The sequence below is a fragment of the Haliotis rufescens genome, unplaced genomic scaffold (genome assembly GCF_023055435.1).
Source record: "Haliotis rufescens isolate VD_foot unplaced genomic scaffold, xgHalRufe1.0.p SCAF_71, whole genome shotgun sequence".
NCBI classification, from domain to species: Eukaryota; Metazoa; Mollusca; class Gastropoda; order Lepetellida; family Haliotidae; genus Haliotis; species Haliotis rufescens.
Window position 1 is genome coordinate 1,860,703 of NW_025964363.1, and position 14,044 is coordinate 1,874,746.

At 43.5% G+C, this 14,044-nt stretch overlaps 1 protein-coding gene across 1 annotated transcript; it reads right to left on the reverse strand.

Annotated features, from left to right (window-relative positions):
* Window positions 1-470: 470 nt before the first annotated feature.
* Window positions 471-11,535, reverse strand: LOC124119469 (lysozyme C, milk isozyme-like). Its single transcript, XM_046481983.2, has 6 exons — window positions 11,427-11,535; window positions 6,240-6,303; window positions 4,330-4,407; window positions 3,062-3,223; window positions 1,770-1,848; window positions 471-632 (listed from the first exon to the last, which is right to left on the reverse strand). The coding sequence occupies exons 2-6, from the start codon at window positions 6,289-6,291 to the stop codon at window positions 569-571; spliced, it is 435 nt and encodes a 144-aa protein (XP_046337939.1). The 5' UTR covers window positions 6,292-6,303; window positions 11,427-11,535; the 3' UTR covers window positions 471-568.
* Between the last annotated feature and the right edge of the window lie 2,509 nt (window positions 11,536-14,044).

Genomic DNA, 14,044 nt, shown 5'->3' on the forward strand with positions numbered 1-14,044 from the left:
GTGACGGCAAGTGTGTTACACCCCCTTGTATGACCTAGTCAGTGACAGCGAGTGTGTTACACACCCTAGTATGATCTATTCAGTGACGGCAAGTGTGTTACACCCCCTTGTATGACCTAGACAGTGACAGCGAGTCTGTTACACCCCCTAGTATGATCTATTCAGTGACGGCAAGTATGCTACACCCCCTTGTATGACCAAGACAGTGACAGCGAGTCTGTTACATTCCATAGTATGACCTAGTCAGTGACAGCGAGTGTGTTACACACCCTAGTATGACCTAGTCAGTGACAGCGAGTCTGGTACCCCCTAGTATGACCTAGTCAGTGTCTACAGACATCACTAGAATCACCACTGTACTAATACGTTAACACCAGGAACATAACTACACATTTACATCCGGGACACTGCCGTCTCGTGAGTGAGCCTCTCTCACGTGATCGTCATCCAATACTAAGACAACTAATGTGTTAACTACTGATAAACCGAACATCACATTCGATTTATTTTATTTTTTTTAAACACACGTGGTTTGTCTGTCCTAGACGTGAGGTGGCGGGATGACAGATCACAAGGAACACTCGGACAGGTAGCTGCTGGTCACCGAGGCACACTTGTCAGCGTATCCGTACCTGGAACAAAACATGACGAGATAGCTTTGATCAAGGGGATCAACACGGCGCAAAGAACTGTTGTAGCATACCTATCTATTGATGCAAGTACCTACATACTGTCATGAAGCGTACATGTGTCACCCAGAAAATATGGTACCTTCAGAATCAGGAATGAGAATATGGCACATTTCCGTTTAAATATTTCTGTAACATATAAGTAGAATACAAACATAGTATGAAAATAAAACCAGTATTATGTTTTCACAACAATGACTTCATGAAACATTTGTTACTGTTTTCAGGGAGCATGGGGTATTAAGTTGGACACGCGCTTGGAGACAGTTATAGGCGCGTGCTTTCATTTGTGTCTTGTGGTTTTGTTTGTTTGTTTGTTTGTGTAAAGCCGCCAGCTACATGTCAGCGGTCTGTAAATAATTGAGTCAGACCAGACAATCCGATGATTGTCATAATGAGCATCGATCTAAGAAATTAGGATGCAATGACCTGCGTTCGTCGCATCTTACGACAAGCAAAGGTTGCAGAAGGACAATTGAAACCCGGATGTTCACGGGGCGGCCGTGCTGTCAGCTGAACTTGAACATGCATGACTTCAAGTCGCTGGCTGACTGCCTCCGTGGTCTGGTGGTTCGACCTCTGGCCGCGTCCTACCAAAAGACGATACTCGATGCTACTTGTTGTTAAGGGACTAAACTGCGGCATGGTATCTCAGTAGGCTGGCACTATAGATCGGCATTAGTCGGGACTAGTACAAGGAGCCACACACACACGTACATGCACGGTAAACCCCATTTCCCCCACCTCAAGTTGTAGGTAGTAAAGCTTCTCTTCATATGACTGCGACTGTGAACATTCAGACTCGTTATACGAGTATATATTCAGTATAGCGCCATGCTGTCATGGCAGTATATATTCAGTATAACGCCATGCTGTCATGGCAGTATATATTCAGTATAGCGCCATGCTGTCATGGCAGTATATATTCAGTATAACGCCATGCTGTCATGGCAGTATATATTCACTATAGCGCCATGCTGTCATGGCAGTATATATTCAGTATAGCGCCATGCTGTCATGGCAGTATATATTCAGTATAACGCCATGCTGTCATGGCAGGCTGTGGTCTGTCCTACTCACGAGAAGCCCCAGCCGCTGTGTTCCCTGAGGAGTTGTCGGATGCACTGGATGTCGTCGCCGAGGTCTGTGTTCAGGTAGTCTGAATTACATAATAAAAATGTTTTGTTAAATTATTGACTTTCATAATTATTTTTATCAAGCGTGTGTGCATATATGTTATAGTTCCCGACACTTGAAATAGAAACACGAAATATCGTAAATATCCAAATATAGACAGCTGCATATGTTTTGATCACGTGGTTACAATCCGACTGAGGATCGGCAGTCACGTGACTGCGAGCGGCACCACTTGGTGAGTTGATATAAGGATATATCTAATTATTGTAACAGAAATAGATAAACTTTCGTGAATCTGGTACAAAACGTGACACAGGTCGTAGGCAAACCAAGGATAACATTTAAAGTGAATATAGGTGTGTATTAGCGGTAGAAACTATGGAACACTGTAAAGGACATTCTCGAGTGCTCGACCTTTGGAAACAAGCTAAAAATCTCGTTATCTTATTCTCGTGATCACGTGGGGTTTTTTTTACAAACTTTCAAAAGTCGAGATTGCTAGATTTTATACGATGTCCAAATGTCGCATTCTTGCGTTCTCGTCGTTTGACGAAAACTCGAGAATGTATTGTCGCTCTTTGGGCACATTACTTGTTTCCGAAGGTCAAGATGCGAGAACCGAGAATGCGAGAATGTCCCTTAACATATTGCATAGAAAACCATGTTTCTAAGCAAAAATACGCTTGTTAAGGGTTTAAGTGAGTGAATGAGTGAGTGAGTAAGGATGGTGTTACGTCTTCTTAGCAATATACCAGAAATATCACGGCAGGGGGAACCAGAAATGGGCTTCACACATTCTACCAATGTGGGAAAACGAACCCGGGTCTTCGGCGTGACGAGCAAACGCTTTAACCCCTGGCATATCCACGACCCGTGAAGATTCGGGGTAGAACAGGTCTTCAGCAACCCATGCTTGCTGTAAAAGGCGACTATGCTTGTCGTAAGAGGCGACTAACGGGATGGGGGTTGTCAGGCACGCTGACTTGGTTGAAGCATGTCATCGATCCAAATTGCTTGGATCAATCACTGGATTGTATGGTCCAGACTCGATTACTTACAGACCTCCGTCATATAGCTGGAATATTGCTGAATGAGGCGTTAAAAAACAAACCAATCAACAACAACCTGGCGTTTCCCACCGCCCCGTTGAAATTCTGAAATTAGATCTGCATGTTACTCTATCTTTTGAAATACACCCGTCATTTATGTCTGACTATCATGATTGGATGTTTTACCGGAGCAAGGGTGTCCGCAGCCATTGTAGGTCGGTCTACCATCCTGGGGGTCGCAGTTCCAGTAGCTGTTGATCTGGAAGATACCGTAGTCGCTGGAGCCACCGCTGTTGGTGTTGGTTGCCGCCGTGTTGAAGCTGGACTCGGCAGACGCCATGCATACCCCTGTGTATAATTATTCTAAATAAGGAGCAGGGCGGAAGAGATCAGGGGAGCCTCACGACGACGTGCGACGATGGGGACCTGTGCTGTGACGATTGGATTCCTACACAGACCCGACTTGCCGCCGTGTTGACCCCTGACTAGACACAGACACATGAGACGACTTGGCATCCTCTACAGTCCGGTGAATTATCTCCCCTTTGTGATAAAGGACCAGGTAGGGTACGGGTCATTTTTGGCCAATTAGAAACTTTAAATTTGAAAGAAACTACAATCTTTGAAAAGCTTACATGGAAATTATGAACCATGTTTAAAGAGAGTGAAACGGCTAATTTTCCAACATTAAGAAGATCATTTTCACTTTGAGCAACTCGATGACCCAACAGAACTAGTTCACCATGTGTTTGTACGTCTTCCCGAGGCAATGCAAGGGTGTTCACTGACTACAAAAGTCCAGTTTCCAGTGGAAACGCCCTTGCCTTGGGTCAGTAAAGGCTCTTATAGTGTCGTTTATATTTATAAAATATACATCATGATTGAATAGAATTAAATACCCTGGACAATCAAGGGAGACAACTGTCCACACGCTAATCCGTCAAGAAACACATGACTAATAACTCATAATTCCTGATTTTGATAATGACTTTTCTTATTTAATCTGTTAATGCCAGCGTAGCAGGGCGTGGAGTCATCCCACAGATGACATCCTGACCTTGTCAGTGAAGCAGTGCGTGGAGTCATCCCACAGATGACATCCTGACCTTGTCAGAGTAGCAGTGCGTGGAGTCATCCCACAGATGACAGCCTTACCTTGTCAGTGTAGCAGGGTGTGGAGTCATCCCACAGATGACATCCTTACCTTGTCAGTGTAGCAGGGTGTGGAGTCATCCCACAGATGACAGCCTTACCTTGTCAGCTTGCTGACGGGGTTAACCTCTTTGGCCATGTGGACAAGGCGTCCGGCCTCAGATCAGAAAGTCCATAGTTCGAATCCCGGGACTAATGTTATGGCCGCTACACCAGTTTCAGGGGAAAACACGTAACAAATGGAAGCAGGTTAGCTGTAGTTGATTGAATAAACTAAAGAATCACTGAATTATTACACTTACATCGATAGAGTTCGGTGTTGACGCCGAGACGCTCTAGCTCCTGCGCTAGTTCGCACTTATAGAATATCTTGCCATCAACTGCAACATAAGGCATGTGTCTTAGGTTCTTCTTACATCAGACGCCGGGACAGAAGTCATACCAGTGTAACACCACACGAAGGAACAGTGTTTCCAAAATTTAGCGAGCTAGGAAATGAACGTGCAATCCGAGGTACACATGACCAACGTTTGAAATGAATTTATCATTTGCATTCATTACGAAGGTCATGAAATAAAAGAGCATTCAAGTGACTATGACCATTTATTACTTAAGAGGGCAAACATATCGGGATTCATAAAAATCGTATGTGCCCTAGGGTTATATGACGTCACGAGACAACAGTGTTTTGTTTCCGTCATCCGGCACACTAGAAACGAGGTCATAGCTGAAGATTGTTGACGTCATTCGACAAATCGTGGTTCCGCTGCAGTTGTGCTGTCCTTATAGGTAAACACTAAAAGTTATATCCATGTTCATGTCATACTATGCTTACGACACCTCTATATATGACAGAGGTGTGTAACTATTGCCATCGTTTTCCTGTATTTTCTTATTCTAAAATAATCGTAAATGGAGTTCGTAGATGACACGGGTTTCGTTACCCTTGAAATCGTGTATGAGTGAGTGAGTGAGTATGGTTTTACGCCGCTTTTAGCAATATTCCAGCAAAATCACGGCGGGGGACACCAGAAATGGGCTTCACACATTGTACCCATGTCGGGAATCGAACCCGGGTCTTCGGCGTGACGAGCGAACGCTTTAACCACTAGGCTACCCGACCGCCCCAAATCGTGTATGAGAAGGTTTGAATTTATCCCATACGGTACCAAAAGTTCGGTTATAGGTAAATGGAAGATTACCATATTGACAAATATTAGCATTTATTTCAATGCGTCGATAATATAACTGTTTGATATTGCTAGTACTGGCCGGTTGGTGTGCAGCAACCACGTCAGTGACGTAATGGGGTTTTGTTTGTTTTGTTTGTTTAACGCCGCACTCAGCAAAATTCGAGCTATATGACGGTGGTCTGTATATAATCGAGTTTGGACCAGACAATCCAGTGATTGATAGCATGAGCATCGCTCCACGCAATTGGGATCGATGACATGCATATACTAAGTCAACGAGCCTGACCACCCGATCCCCTTAGATATAGTCGCCTCTTACAACAAGCATAGTCGTCTTTTACGGCAAGCAAGGGTTGCTGAAGACCTTTTCTACCCCGGATGTTGACGGGCCCATAATGAGGTAATGAGTACCCCGTGGCGAGGAAGATCCACTTCACCACAGACCACTGTTTCCTGTGCACGCTGGGTATTTGTTAACCTTGACTTCATCGACACTGCATTGAGTTTCTATCGGGTTTTAACTTAACAATGACTTATAGGGAGTATAATGTAAAGGTGAATATGACGTGAAGCATGCTGAACGTGAAGTAGACTCCCCGATACGTGTATATGCATGGGGATTATTACATGCTTGTTTTAAGAAAATGATTCATATAAATAGGTTTTCATAAGCCTCGACATCCGCCATACATTATATTGTCAATCGTAAATAAATTCAAGGTTATAAATTTTAATTTTAGGTGGACAAATGGTCCCAGTTTGTGTTTTTTAACAGTAAGGTGATTTTCAGGATTAATACATAGGTTGCCCATGTTAGTTTTATCTCACATCAGACAGAAGCCATGCAGGTGGAGGCTGATTGGTTGATTTCCCTGTGTTTGACACGCCCCACGGACATGACGTCATCAGAGCCAAACTAGACTATCAGCTCCAGGCACGTGAGGTCATCTCATCAACACTGACTGTTTGCAAGACTTGGGGTGGTAACCTGGGGTCTACATGAACAGCATGCGACATACCTGTCACACAGGCCACAAGCACTAGACTGAGGAGAGTTGTTGTCAGTTCCATGGTCACAGTAACCTGAAACACAAGTATGTATATCAACGGTGAGGTGAAGTTTGGTTTAACGTCGCTTCCAAGATTATTGCACTTATAAAGCGTTTGTGTGTGTGGCTGCTTGTACTAGACCGGACTGATGCCGATTTATAGTGCTAGTCCACTAAAATACCATGCCGTAGTTTAACATGAATACCCCACTCAGACACAGTTTACTGACTCCGAGCCGACCAGTCCTTGCTTTAACCCCTTAATGCCGATCGCCAGACAGGGTAACAACAAGTACCATCTTTTAACGTCTTTTGGTATGACGCGGCCGGGGATCGAACCCCGGACCTTCCGCTCTCCGGGCGGACGCTCTACCACTAGACCACGGAGGCGGTCATGTATATTAACGTGATGTTCATGTCTCTGAGCGCGCCTGATTTGAACTACCAAGACAGATATATTTTTGAAAGGATTATATACCATATTGACAAAGGACATTTATACAATTATATAGCACAGATCTAATATATAACAAAATAAAATACATTTTCATTTGTGTAAGTCATAGATAGTTTGACATAGGAATCGGAATTCTCATTAATTACATTATAAATTTACAAAACCACAGAGAAATGAAATGGAGGTGAAATATGTCGCACAAATACAACGAAAGGTATTGATGAAATAAAGCGTGAGAAAGTGTTAATATTAAAAAGGGAATTTTGTGAAAACGTCGTCTGCACTCTAAGAACGCCGGAAATGCACGTGCAAAAATCTATATAAAATATGCCGACAGCACAGGTGCGGAACACAGTGAACAAAAGCATGGCCTTTGACGTCGGTGTATGCGTCACCATGTCGTGTCCAAGAGACTGAGACACATTGTACAAATTGGATACCTCTCGCCGAGTTCTACCAGTTTGAAGAACGGAAATGTCCCTTAGGCGTTCATCACATTGTAGACGACGCAATCCCAATCTGATCACCAAAAATGGATAGCTTACGAGTTACTGTGAATGATGAAAATCATCCAGTGATTGACATCATAAGCATCGATCCACACAATTGGGGAACAATGACATGCATCAACTTCTAACGACAAGCACAGTTGGCTTTTACAGCAAGCATGGGTTGCTGAGGACCTGTTCTTACCGGGAACTGACGTCCAGAAGAAACTTTACCCGAGTTTGAAATCACTCTTGCTCAAAAACAACAAAACATACATACATGAAGTAAAGTGTATTGAGAAGATCAATATATCAACATAATCAACACTGAAAAAGACAATCATACCGCGACCGAGAATGACGTCAGAGCCCCCCAAAGTTGGGTGTAGTACAAAACTTGAGCTTTCAGAATCATGGACAATAGGCAGAGTATATAAACAATCGCTCACGTTCAATAACAAGTCATTAGTAGCGTGTGTGACCACCAAATGCCTCAATACACGCAAAAACTCTTCGACGCACAGAAAAAGTCAGTCGTCTGATGAGGTCACGTGGGATTTGACGCCATTCTTCTTGGAGGGCCAAGATCAGTTCTTGCCGGTTGGTTGGAGAGTGTGGTCGTTGTCGAACGCGACGATCCATCAAGTCCCAGAGGTGTTCTATGGGGGACATGTCGGGTGAGCGTGCAACGCCACGTCAGGGCGTTGACGTTGTTGGCTGCGAGGAAGTTAGTGACAATTCTGGCTGTATGGGCTCTAGCGTTGTCATGCTGATAAATGACACCACGTGGCTGCTGTTGGAGAAATGGTAGGAAAACTGGACGAAGAATGGCATCTATGTAACGCTGAGCTGTCAAGTTTCCGTCAACGATGACCAGCGGTGTCCTCTCCTGCCCACAGATCCCTCCCCACACCATGACACTCCCTCCACCATATGGTACGACCTCCTGCACGCAACACGCCGCCGTTCGTTCACCCCTTCGGCGGTAAACACGTTATCTTCCATCAGCCCTAGACATACAGAATCGACTTTCGTCAGTGAAGACAACCCTCTGCCAGTCACGACGTTGCCAACGTCGTACAGTCCGGGCCCATCTCAATCGCAGACGACGATGTTGCGCTGTCAATAGCTGTCCTCTGTATGGTCTAAAAGCCCTGATTCCATGAGCCCTGAGTCTCCTGGCCACTGTCTGTCGACTAACCCTGTGACCTAAGGCATTTGTAGCCGATGACGTCACTGTCAGGAAGCGATTTCGGAGGTGCAAGGTACGCAAGTACCGGTCATCATGGGGCGTGGTCACCCTATGTCTGCCGGTTCTTGGCTTGTCAGCCGTCCGCCCTGTCTGTCTGTAACGTTGCATCAAGTTGGTAACGGCAACACGGGAGCAACCGAAGGTTCGTGCAATATGGGCGTGGGTGGCTCCCATCTGTACCATACCAAAGGCTCGTTCACGTTGTTCGACTGTGAGTCGTGACATTTCTTTTGTGTTTTTTTTTTAAAAAATACCCTTACCCGCACGTGCATTTGCAGTTGTCCGTGGTGCACGCGTTTTTCACTTTTTCGCGTGTTATCTCGCAAACATGTAACAGACGATTAACATTTTCTGCATACACTATTGTTGTATTTAGGTTATGTGTTTTAGATAGACTTCATCGAAAAAAAATTTTATACTTTGTCTGAAATTTATATTTTCAGTTGGTAAAGTTTCTTTTGGACGTCAGTTTATATATATAAAGATGTAACAACAACACACTGTTATATAATAATAATAATATGTGGCTTCACAATGTATTTCTACCAGTGGTTATTTTTTATTGTAAGATGTCCATGATGGGGGGAAATATGACGGAAATCACGGAAAAACATCAGATATGTAGATTGTTCTATGAAAGTAGTCCGAGCCAATCAGGGCACAATATTTCTTTTGTGACCCTCACACAAATACTTCCTGGAACATTTAACGGCGCTCTCGTTCAGCAGACTGACTGAGTGGGTGTGGCTTGTTCTGGGGGCGGGGCATTGTGAACCAATGGCGTCACCTTGAAAGGGACACCAGCATGGTGTTCTTTTTCATGGACACGTGCAATAATTTCGAAAGCTGATGGTGGTTATTTAGTACATATATGGCAGCATTGCCCTACAATAAATGAACGTCACTTTGCTGCACAGCATCGTCACCTGAACCCACGGGCTCGAGACTCGCCCCTTCAAGGCTATTAAAGGTAAATGGTGCACTTTGTGATAAAAGCATGAACCTTGGCATGATGATAGATATCGGTGTTACCATCAATTTTGGATATGGGGCCAATAAGAAAATCCTGATAAAAAGCCATTTACAAGATGGCCGCCAGACACTTACTTACTTTCTCGGAATATGCATATCTTTCAAAGTTACTAACTGAAATTACATGTAAATTAAAATAGGTTATGTAAGTCATAGCATTTCAAATATTTTGATATATTGGAGCTTCCTAAAATCCAATATGGCCGCCAATCCAGTATTGCCGCCATTGAGGAAAATAGTTCGTAGGAACATATTATGGAAAATTTTCATTTTGGAATGTATTTACCAAGCACATTTGTAAATTACGTAACTGTATTATCATATACTATTCGTGCTTTGGTACTTTGTACCTCTTTTCTCCTGGAAGGTTTAAAATCAGTGGTCATGATTACATATTCCTCAGATGTATTTGGACAAGTTGTACATCATGTCAATCCAGGACAGATCCCTAGTTTGCCAAGATAGGTAATGGGAGGATCACTTTGTCATGATGTCTGGTGCCCTTCATACAGAAATGGCTGCACCGCACACAAAGTGGGCCTGCCTTGAGGAAAGTGGTTGGACATCTGCTTTATCTAAAGCAAACATTGCTTCTCAAGGAACAGTTGATTCACTTTTGAAAGATTCAAATGTTTCCCGAACAAGACCCTCGCATGAGGTCAAAGTTTGTTATGTCTTCATATTGATGTCAAAAGCTTACAAGGAAGACACATTAGACTTGTCAACAGATCAACTGGCACAGATTTGATAAAACACAAATTCCTACTCGTTCAAATTCTGGTCAGCATCTTTGGATTTAGAAGTGACTTCTTTGATGTTTATACGAAAGAGAAGATAATTTTGACCTGAATAAGTACTCACTCGCAAAGCTAATTCCATGGGTTTTTTCCCTTGACCATGTTAATTATGCCGAAATGTTTCCAGTGTATCACATGACTACACTAGCATCACAACAGCCTACTGTGGAAGAGGAATTCAAGAAAAGTAATTTTGTGGTGAAGAAAAACAAATAATGCTTTCTCATCTGAAGAATGATTGCGCTCTTTTCTTACAGGTGAGGTGAGGTGAAATGGTGTTTAACGTCGCTTCCAAGATTATTGCACTTATATAGCGACGTGCATGTACGTATGTGTGTTTGTGTTGCTGCTTGTACTAGTCCGGACTGATGCCGATTTATAGTGCTAGCTCACTGAGATACCATGCCGCAGTTTAACATGAATACCCCACTCAGACACAGTATACTGACTCCGAGCCGACCAGTCCTTGTTTTAGCCCCTTAATGCCGAGCGCCAGACAGGGTTACAACAAGTACCATCTTTTAACGTCTTTTGGTATGACGCGGTCGGGGATCGAAACCCGGACCTTCCGCTCTCCGGGCGGACGCTCTACCACTAGACCACGGAGGCGGTCCTTTTCTCACAACTATACATGGGCTGTTAAGAAGCAGTGGCAAGCTTGAGGACACTTTTTTGTCCAAAAATCAAACCTGTCTTAAAGTTTGGCAAACTACGTTCCATCAATAAAAGGGATGTCACAACATGTCTAGAAACACTATCTACACTCTGTCGCCAAGAGATTAACGCACTACTTTCAGATGGGGCTGCAATACTGACCACGGTAGGGCAGGCAGGACATCTGAAACTTATTGAAGTAGCGTTGGGTATATACATTCCAAAATGATCAGTGTTCTTAATATATTTTGGTTCTGGGTCATTTTCATATAAGATATACTAGGATTTCATTCCTCCGTGGCGGCCGCATTCGATTTTTATCGGTGGCCACATATCTCAAAATATTTAGAATGTCATTACCTACATCTGTGCTACCTACATCATGCTTTTATCACAAAGTACACATTTTGTCACGAAAAGGCAATACTATTAATACATAAAGTAAATTATCTGATAGGCAATGCGAGCTGTACTCACCAGGTAGCGCACCAATGGTCAACGGTCCTGTTTGAAGTACGGCCACGAATGTTGGGTCACCGCTTCACACCTGGTCTTATCAGGTCAAACACGTCTGGTTCACAGAAGTCGTGTATATCATCAGTTGGAGGTCATATTTTCAATCTAGACAATTCGTTATGGTGACATGCCATGTTTATTGATACATAACAGTTATATGTAAATGTGGGCAAAACAAATTTTGTCAACAAAATGATTTGATTAAGAAAAACACACAAAATATTTATTACAATTTATACTCAGGTACATCCCGTATTTTACATTTGTTGTTTTACCATCTGCAGCCTCTCGCCAGATGACTGGTACGTGGAAAATAGTCTTCATCCACATTCGTATGATTCTTTTAATTAGTGATGTTGCTGTTTCCACTAAAACTACTGCACTTTATATGCACTTTATTTGAAATGTTAAATAACTTTTTTCCCAAACCTTTTGTTCTTTTTATGTCATTTAAATTTTTTGAAACGGAAAAAGATTTAAACAATCAACGCACATGTTCCTCTAACTATCAAACATCACACATACCCTGAGTTCCGGGTTTTGACGGTGTGTTTCTGCTGGTGAAAAAATACCTAAACATTTAAAACTATAGTTACACCATAAACTTGTGTTTTCAACATATTAGGAGGAATTGACCGAACTGTAGATGCGTTGCAAATATCTATGTCCTGAATCTCCTTGTTGCAATACATGCACGAAAAGCTACATCATTTGCTTTTTTATTTGTTTGTTTGGTGTAAAGCCCATGTTGTTTGTCCCGTGGTGTTGCAGTAAATCATTCTGACAGATAAAAAACTCGTTCAGCATTTACGTCATATGAAGATTCGAATCTTGTAATTCAGTGTCAAATACACTTAGGTTCGGCGTTATCGAGTGTATATTTAGGAGTGTTTTCGACATGGACAAAACGTTTCATTTCAAAACGGTTCCTGTGTTCGTTTGTCGGCATTAGAAGTTAGTACGAGATCTGCAATACTTATATGTGTCCCGTCCCGGGCAATAGAAATTAGGGGGCACGGGTGGCCCAGTCGTCTAAGGCGCCGCGATTCGTTGTGCAGAGTTGCGTCCCTTGGGCACGCCAGAAACCTATGATTGTGGGTTCGAATCCCGGTTCGCCCCGACTATGTTTCTAGGTTTGTCAGCACCATACCCGTGCTCGTGGGTTTCACCGAAGTGGTAAACGTCTAAGACCTGCGTCACTTCGGGTTTTCCTCCCACATTAAGCTGACACGCCGCGATATAACTAGAATACTGTTAAAAGCGGCGTTAAACTCAACTCATTCTCTCACTCACTCAATGGAAATTAGCTTTGAAACTATACTGAACCGCAAAAGAAACGTCACCCCAAGTAACATTGCATGAAAAGTTGTCATTTTAAATATTTGGGTATTTTTTGCCAAGGTCTCTAAAATTTAACATTACCTTGTCCGGAAAAATTAAATTTGATGATAAAAAAAACAATGACAATAAAACCGATCGCCCAAACGCATCACGGCCACGACCATGGCACTTTGACGAGCAGACACCTCCATTGTCACAGGCCACACAGAGAACCATTCTGACACCACGTCATCGCCGGGACCATCTTCAGTGGGCAACACAGCACCACCATTGGCGCCACCAGCACTGGAGAAGAGTCCTCTTCACAGACGAAAGCCGTTACTGTATCTCAACAGCAGATGACAGAGAGGGAGGGGAACGTTATTCAGATGCTTGTGTTGTTGAGAGAGACTCGTGGGGTGGTCCGAGCATCATGGTGGAGGGTGGAATAGGTGTTGCACAGAGAGTGGTCTTCCAGAACATCGGTCCAGGGAGAGGCAATGGTGTCACAGCAGCTCTGTACATCGATCAAGTCTTGAGACCACACGCCATACCTCATTTGGCACGTCGCCGCAACGCAACCACTTTCAGCATGATAACGCCCGTGCCCAAACTGCGAGAGCAACAAGATACTTGTGGCATCAGAACCAGACGTCCGACCAAGGCCGACAACTGCAGCTGAACTGCGTCTGGCGTTCCTAAGAGTGTGGGCTCAAGTGCCTATGGCCTTCATCAACCGCCTCATCCATTCCATGTATCGACGTTGCACGGCAGTCATCAATACACATGGCGGACACACGAGACACTGACTTGTGATGCCATTTTCTCAGAGACTAGTGTTGTGTTTCACTTTAAGAACATTTGACACTTTAACCTTGATTTCTACCTTGGTGATCAGTTTTGCCAAGTTTCATCTTGTTGATATGTCTCAAAGTATGTTTGCAGTGTCTCAAAGTATGTTTACAGTGTTTGGACAAATAAGGTTTCTTTTTTCGGTTCAGTATATATATATTCAAAATATGGCGTCAACGAATGTGTTCCATCAGCTAGTATGACATCACGATACCAGTGCATCACTACATATTTTCACAGTACCAGTGATGTGTGTGTGTGTGTGTGTGTGTGTGTGTGTGTGTGGGAGGGAGGTAGGCGCGTGCGAGGGGGAGCATGGTTGTCGTCACGCTGTCCACATGTGTGTGTACTCACGGAAGTCTGAAGTTAACCTTGGACCTGCATACGCATTGATTAGGTTTTATGTA

What these genes read in the sequence shown, in the direction of transcription:
- LOC124119469 (XM_046481983.2), bottom strand. Translation starts at nt 6,291, where the DNA reads ATGGAACTGACAACAACTCTCCTCAGTCTAGTGCTTGTGGCCTGTGTG. An exon ending in CAACACCGAACTCTATCGAT is followed by an intron (nt 3,224 to 4,329) that starts GTAAGTGTAATA and finishes AATTATACACAG; the next exon opens with GGGTATGCATGGCGTCTGCC. An exon ending in CTGCGGACACCCTTGCTCCG is followed by an intron (nt 1,849 to 3,061) that starts GTAAAACATCCA and finishes TATGTAATTCAG; the next exon opens with ACTACCTGAACACAGACCTC.